General features: G+C 40.1%; 1 protein-coding gene across 1 annotated transcript in view; it reads left to right on the top strand.

The window, feature by feature from the left end:
* Positions 1 to 7852, top strand: part of SOS2 (SOS Ras/Rho guanine nucleotide exchange factor 2) — a 44484-nt gene that overhangs the window by 31856 nt on the left and 4776 nt on the right. The window contains exons 12-18 of the mRNA XM_057383369.1: positions 2065 to 2183; positions 3500 to 3719; positions 4386 to 4505; positions 4766 to 4928; positions 5396 to 5513; positions 5602 to 5774; positions 6034 to 6170. Coding sequence (XP_057239352.1) covers positions 2065 to 2183; positions 3500 to 3719; positions 4386 to 4505; positions 4766 to 4928; positions 5396 to 5513; positions 5602 to 5774; positions 6034 to 6170 — 1050 coding nt within the window. The remainder of the gene's footprint in view (positions 1 to 2064; positions 2184 to 3499; positions 3720 to 4385; positions 4506 to 4765; positions 4929 to 5395; positions 5514 to 5601; positions 5775 to 6033; positions 6171 to 7852) is intronic.

Genomic DNA, 7852 nt, shown 5'->3' with positions numbered 1-7852 from the left:
TCTGGACAGCAGCTCTGGGGCTCAGAGCAGTGCTGGCCGTGCTCTCAATGGGTTCCTTGTTCCCAGGCCTGTGCAGATCRCTCCAGTGTTCCCAGTTTCACAGCCCTGCTGGTGTCTCACTCCCTTTCCCAGCCCCGTGGATGTGTTTGCTCACAGTCAGGGAGACTCTTGTCTGTGCTGCACATTGCAGTGGGCTGCAGTGAATCTTCAATGTCTTGCTGACCGAGCTAATTTGGGGRACAATTAAGCATTTCTAGCATGAGTGAGAGTAATTGTTGCTCTGATTGGGGATCGAGTCAGGAGGAGTCACAGATCACAACCAGAATGTGCTTGAGCAACTTTTATTCATTACACTGATGAGTAACATCAAGATGTTCCTATTAATGGCTCATTAATATTCTATTAATAATATTAATTCTATTAATAATACTAATTCTATTAATTGTAATTAATACTATTAATTACACACACAGAGCTCTCAGTTACTCTCCTACCACACAATCCTGTTAGAGCAACAGCAGCTGACTCAAAGGGTCACACTGACATCAGTACCTTCAAGGTGCTCAGAAAGTCACTTTGGGGTCCTGTTTTTATCAGATACCTGTGTACATAAATATAAATAAGATTAAAACGGTAAATATTGTGTACCACTGTAGTTTTCCTTGATACAGAGCAGCCACCACCTTCTTGAAYGTGCTCCAAGTTACTCAATCCCAGCGTAACAGTGACACTCCTTGGATAGTTTATCAGGCCCTCGGTGTTCCCACTTTATCAGCTTCCATGGGTCCAGCAGCAGCACAAATCTCCACAGTTATCARTTCCTGGCAGAGCTGTCTCTCAGCTCGTGCTTTCCCTGGTTTTGTTGTTTCCTGGGAGCTGTTTCTGATCCATACTCTGTGTTTCCAATAGCTTGAAAGTGTCTCCAACCTGAGTTGGAGCTGCTGGGTGGATAAACTCAGCATTTTGTATGTTCCAGTGCTTTTAAAAACATTGATCTCTGCTTCAGGGACAGCTGAAGAAGGTGGAGAATTGAAGGTGTTCATCCCTTCCTCTCTCCCTTCCCTGTGGAAAACCCTGGATGCAGTGGAAAGGRCTTGGACACAAATAAATGCACGTGGAAAGCTGGAAATGCAGTCAGCAGATCAGGCTTTCCTGACTTTCCCAGTGTTCCTCACCACGGCATCTCAAGGGCAGAGATGGATTAGATAAATTCCTGTTATGGGAAACTTGGGTCAAAACTTCTCTCCTTGGAAAGGTGGCATTGATTTCCAGCCTGAAGGATCTGTTTGGGCAGCAGTTCTTCTATGGGATAAACCCAGTTTATTGGGATAAATCTGATTCTTGTACACTGGGAAAGGAGAATTAAGGAATTTTTCCATTTTTGTCCTTGTTGATGCAGATTTTTGCTCAGGTGACAAATTGCACCTGAAGAAAAGGCAAACCAGTTTTTTATTCTGATTTATCTTGAGTGCAGAAGGCAGAAAAGCAGTTGGAGTTCACTTTCAGAGGTTGGTTTCTTGGTGATTTGTCCAAGAAAGAGTAGAGAAAATTAAAGAGGACATTTAATGTTACCTTTAATGGATATACTGGATCTGGTATGGCCTTTTTTGTCATTAAAAATTATATAAATAGGGCAGTAACAACAACTTCGAAGGTGAAATTTGTGTGTAGGAAAGAAACAATTACAGATTTGTTCCTTAACAAATAGGAGATCCTAATTAGCTCTTTAATTTAAAAAAAACCAACAATACAGGAAATGACATTTTAAAAGAAATACCAATTTTATCTGATTTTGCTAAGTTTCTTCCTCTCCTGAAACTATCTTAACACTGACATTGTTAATAAGGGATTTTTTTAAAGCACCGAGCTATAATATATGCTAAAACCATTCTTTAAAACCTATAAATTCAGTTTTAAACACCTGCCATGCTCAGTCTTTGCTCTTCTCCTTTGTCCATGGGTATTTGGAGAGTCACATGAATCTGTAACTGAGTTTTATAGGATTGTGGTTCTTTTATATGGGATAAGCCATGGAAGTCCTTAAAAAGAAACTTAATATTTTTTTYTYTCTCTCCTCAGAATATTGAATGTTTTCCGACACTGGGTCGAGCACCATTTTTATGATTTTGAGAGGGATCTGGAGCTGCTGGAGAGGCTGGAGACCTTCATTTCCAGTGTCAGAGGTGCAGTAAGGAGGGTCCTGTTCCCTTTCCAGTCTGATCCTGCTGGSTTTTAGAATACCTTTACACACATGAGTAATTTTAATGCCTTTAATTGAGCTGTTTATGAGGCTCCCCTTTACATGAGGAAGCYTTGGCCTGGAGCCTAAACAGGCTACATTTTTCCTAAAATTGACTTCAAGCATTAGSATAATAATGCTCTAAATATATTTCCTTCTGGACAATATGGTCATCCTTGCCTGACTCTGTAATCCACACTGTCACCTTCCCCTTCTCCACAGAGAATTCCTTACTGAGTTTTTTCCTTTTTTTTTCCCTTTGTCTAAAGTTCCAGCTAAAAAACATGATCATTTTAGAAAAAATGATCATTTTTGGCCCAGTTGATGTCTGTTCTTTATCAACTCAATTTTTTTGGCAGCCTCTGTGGAGGGCAGCAGTGTTGGCATGTCAGGTTTAATCTTTATCCTGGCAATTCCAGCCTTTTCAGAGTGCAAGGCCTTTCACTGGGCAATAGAATTCTGAGAGAAACAATTCAAAGATTCTGGATAAAGGGYCACACCAAAACTGTTAGAGGATGTGGTTAAATAGAACAGGTTTCACATGTTTCTGTCAGCTGATAGAGGTGCAAGAATCCCTAAGAAAAAAATAGGGAAGTACAAACCTGATTGATTTATGTTAGGAAATGCAGAATTCTGAGTGTAGATTCAAATTTTGGGGGAGTTGTTTTTACTGTATTACCAAAAGTCATTTCAAAACGTTGAATTATAGAACGGTTTGGGTTGAAGGGAGCAGAAAGGTGATCTTATCCACCCCCTGCCATGGGCAGGGACACCTTCCACTGTCCCAGGCTGCTCCAAATTCTGTCCAGACTGGCCTTGGGCACTGCCAGGGATCCAGGGGCAGCCACAGCTTCTCTGGGCACCCTTTGCCAGGGCCTTACCCTCCCAGCCAGGAATTCCCAATTCCCAATATCCCATCCATCCCTGCCCTCTGGCAGTTTGAGACCATTCCCCCTTATCCTGTCACTCCAGTCCTTGCCCACAGYCCCTGTCCAGCCTGAGATCCAATTCCTGAATATATTTATTTACAGACTCCAAATATCCTTCCCTCCAAATTGCTCTGTAACATTGGCACTTATGAAAGAACATCAATTTATTAAAAACCAACACTTAGAACAAGATTAATGTGCTTTCCTCCACTCTTGGACTCGAATTTAACCCTCCCTGTGTTAAGTTTAAAATTTAACTCACGACAGGATTAAAAAACTTGCGTGGGGTGTTTTGGTTTTTTTTTAAATGATTTCTGTTCTGTTTTTCTAGGCAAATCCATGAAGAAGTGGGTGGAGTCCATCGCTAAAATCATCAAGAGGAAGAAAGCCCAGGCAGATGGGGTCAGCCACAACATCACCTTCGAGAGTCCCCCACCACCCCTGGAGTGGCACCTTTGGCGAGTGGGGCACAGTGAGACCCTGGACCTGATGACCCTGCACCCCATCGAGATCGCCMGGCAGCTCACCCTGCTCGAGTCTGACCTCTACAGGCAGGGCTCAGCTCTCACTCCTTCATTTTTTTATTTATTTATTTTCATTTATTTCATTAAAAAAAATGCTCTTCATTCACATAATCACTTAAAAATAATGACCCCGCCACTTCCCGAAGTCCCCGCGAGGTTTCCTTGGCACCTGCTCGATGTTAAATATGCAAAGGACCACTCTTCTTTACAGTTTTATCTCCATATCAGAATTGTGACAACATAAATACATAGAGGATAATTCAAAATTATCCTCCTTATTATCCTTACAAAGTTCAAATTCTAACATTCCCATCCTGCTTCAGTCCCGGGAGGTTTTGTGTWGAAACCAATTGGTGGGTGCAAGTGCTTCACCTTCCTATTTTTGATTTGTAACTCTTTTTAAAAGTTGTTTTCTTGGCTCTTCAGAAAATTTAACTCGCTCCTTTGTAATTTTCATATCTAAAAATGCTTCTTCAAAACTACCCAATTTCAATTAAGATAAAATTGTATTTCCCTCTCTACTCAAGCACTTGTCCAAAAAGTTCTTTTAAGTCATGTTTTGTGGAAGATTAGGTAGGATTGGATTTGTGAAATACCARGTGATTAAGGGAAGAAATAATCTTTTAATGCAAACACAGAAATGACAATTTTTATTTGTGCTGAGCGTTTTGCCTCGTGTTTTGTCACTCCCAGGGCTGTGCAGCCTTCTGAACTCGTTGGCAGTGTGTGGACTAAGGAAGATAAAGAAATTAACTCCCCAAATCTCTTGAAGATGATTCGGCACACTACAAATCTCACTCTCTGGTTTGAAAAGTAAGTGCAGCATAGTGGCATTAACCACTTTTACCCTGGATCATGCCAGGGGTTTGCCTAGTTTATTTTTGAGGCTTTGCCAAATCCTCCCTTGACTTTCCAAGTTGARCATATGTAAGATGTGATTACATAAATTTGTACTTGAGATTCTAAGAAAAGAGCCTAAATCTGCATACTGGGTGGGTTTTCTGGGAAAAAATTATTTAATAACACAAAATATCAGGTTTTATTYCTGAGTGTTTCTCAAATTTTTTGATCAGGTGCATCGTGGAAACGGAGAACTTTGAGGAGCGAGTGGCTGTGCTGAGCAGGATCATAGAAATCCTGCAGGTTTTCCAAGATCTCAATAATTTCAATGGTGTTCTGGAGATTGTCAGTGCTGTGAACTCTGTCTCGGTGTACAGGCTGGATCACACATTTGAGGTGAGTTTGGGTGAGATGGAAAAAAGAAATTAAATCAGAATCCAGACCTGGATCACACACACGGTTCTGAAGTGAAATGCATTGTTGGCAGCAAAGCTTCCCTTGAGGAAAAAAAATATGAATAAAATGGTTTGAGTTTTGTGTGGCTTTTAAAGGCAGCATGAGGCCTTCCAGTTGAAATCAAATGTTTAATTTTTATTATGGATCATCTTGTTAGGATGATCTTTAGGGGTGATGATCTTAACGCACAGGGTTATGTTTGTAAATTTAAAATAATCTGTTTTCAGTAATCTGAATTGTTGGGCTGAGAGTGCTGTAGTCCCAAGCAAACCATTGACACAGAGATTCTTTGAAAYCTGCATTTCAATTCCCAAATTTTGCTCAGAGAGCCAGGGAATTGCCTWGGATTTGCTAACCAAGCTGTTGAGAAGATTTCCATCTATTTATTTTTATTTTGACAACTTCAGGCACTCCAGGAAAGGAAAAAAAGAGTTTTGGATGAAGCTGTAGAATTAAGCCAAGATCATTTCAAGAAGTATTTAGCTAAGCTYAAGTCAATCAACCCACCCTGTGTGCCTTTTTTTGGTAAGTCACATCCAATTTTTTGTGTGCTGTCAGTCTAAAATTGAGTTTGCTGCAGGTGTATGGTTCAWAACTGCTTTTTTTAAATCAGGAATATACCTAACAAATATCTTGAAGACAGAAGAAGGGAATCCTGACTTCCTTAAAAGACAAGGGAAAGAATTAATTAACTTCAGTAAGAGGAGAAAAGTGGCTGAAATTACAGGAGAAATTCAGCAGTATCAAAACCAGCCTTACTGTTTAAGGATTGAGCCAGAAATCCGGGTGAGCAGCCATYWAAWWWYYYYYYKGGGRMYKRRRRRGGGGAAAAATGCCAAATAWTCTTCTAACACTGAACCTAATGTTGCATGAGCAGTGATTAKCAAAGGAGGGGGGAGCAGTGGTGGTAAACAACAAAGAACCACACAAAGGAATGGCCAGAAGTGGTGAAAACTCGATTTTAAATCAGTGAATTATGAGTGTTTCATTAAAATTTTCTTTGTATGCTTATTTTTGAAATATTATTGATGYTTGTTTCATTCAGAAATTCTTTGAAAATCTCAATCCTATGGGGAAGATACCAGAAAAAGAGTTTACAGATTATCTGTTCAACAAGTCCTTAGAGATTGAACCTCGGAACTGCAAGCAACCACCTCGATTTGTAAGTTTTTTCCCTGAAAATTCACAGAATCAGAGAATACCCTGAGTTGGWAGGGACCTACWGAGATCACTGAGTCCAACTCCTGGATTATTTATTTAAAATTAAACAGCTCAAATCCGCTGGCCACTATGAGAATAATACATTATTACCTCAATAAGCCATACACATATTCTTCAAAATTCCTTATTATGAGATGATTTTCCATCTAAAATTGATTAAAAAATACTTCTACTCCTGATGTTTCTCACTACTAGAATTTATTACYTTTGGCTTATTTTAAAAYTCACTTTTTCCCCYSYTAAACCTGAAATATTGCTGCTCARTTTGYGTTTCTTACYRTAGAGTCATAGCATAAAATATGGARTAACATTTCTCATTTCACAATATCAAGAAGTCTTATATTAATCCTAATTTAAATATGACTCGTATAAATAAAAGTGGTTTTGGCAGCAGAAGTTAATTTCTATTTTTCTTTTGTCCAAATATTCAATATTATTTGAAAAAATGAAGACTTTAGCAAGTGCAGTCTTCTTGCTGTAGAAAATACAGTTCAATTTAAAAAGGAGTAGCAATTTTTTGTTTAAAACAAAACAGATCCTGGAACCCAGAGTTCTTTTTTAAGCAGGAAAATCACAATTTAGAGCACTTGTTTTTTCTCTGTTGTAATTGCCTGAGGARCTGGAGCCATGTCTGGTTTTTTGGGAGAGTTATAAATCATTTTTGAAATCTCTTGTGAGAGGAATGAGTAAGAGGATGTTACAAATGTGGCAAGAAAACGCCAGAAATTGCCGTTGCAAAAATGCTTCTTACAGTAATTTTATTAAAATCTTCCCTAAAAATAGGAGTCCAYGCTGCCAGCCTGTCAGCTGGGCAGGAATTCTTTACAGCTCATGATTTCCAAAGAGAGAATSTGATTGGAATTTCAGGAAAATCCAGTCCTGGGTGCTGTAATATGCCGGACACCACTGCAGGATGGGGGTGTAATTCATGTTGCAAGGCTCAGCTTTGRTCTGTGCTGTTAGACCCGAGCCTAACAAGGCTGGGTTTGTCCACACAGTGACCTGGGTGTAGGAATTTTGTCCTGGATAACTGAGGACGTGGACCATGTGTGTCCAAGTGTGTCCTGGATGTGTTGGGGGGCTCTCTGTGGTTACCCCAGGGCATGTCTGGGGTTCTGGGCTGAAGCTCTGGGGTCACCTCAGTAAATTCCCCTTTCCCAAGGCTGTCACTTGTTCTTCCCAGTGTTTTGTCCTGGTTGGCAGCAGAAATTGAACTCTTCATTTTTCATAATTGTGAGGAAAAAAGATTTATTCAGCCACGTGCATAACTTTGTAATGCTGCACATTAAATAACTTGTACCCTGTACTGCTCTTCGAGTGTTTTTGAGAAATACTCTGAAAAACACCTCACAGAGTCCTGGAAATGAATACTGAGTGTGGAATGGCAACAGTGCATGGGAATGTTCAGTGAGGAATATTGCAATGCTTGGGAATGTTGCAGTGCTTGGGAATGTTCAGTGAGGAATATTGCAATGCTTGGGAATGTTGCAGTGCTTGGGAATGTTCAGTGAGGAATATTGCAGTGCTTGGGAATGTTGCAGTGAGGAATGTTGTAGCAGGGAATGTTGTAGTGCTTGGGAATGTTGCAGTGGGGAATGCAATAGTGTGGAATGCAGCAGTGGGGAATGCAGCAGTGTGGAATG

The sequence above is a fragment of the Malurus melanocephalus genome, unplaced genomic scaffold, assembly GCF_030028575.1.
Source record: "Malurus melanocephalus ecotype Western Australia unplaced genomic scaffold, MMel_1.1 scaffold_627, whole genome shotgun sequence".
NCBI lineage: Eukaryota > Metazoa > Chordata > Aves > Passeriformes > Maluridae > Malurus > Malurus melanocephalus.
Note: the sequence above shows the minus strand (reverse complement) of the source record. Positions and strands in the feature narration are given on the sequence as shown.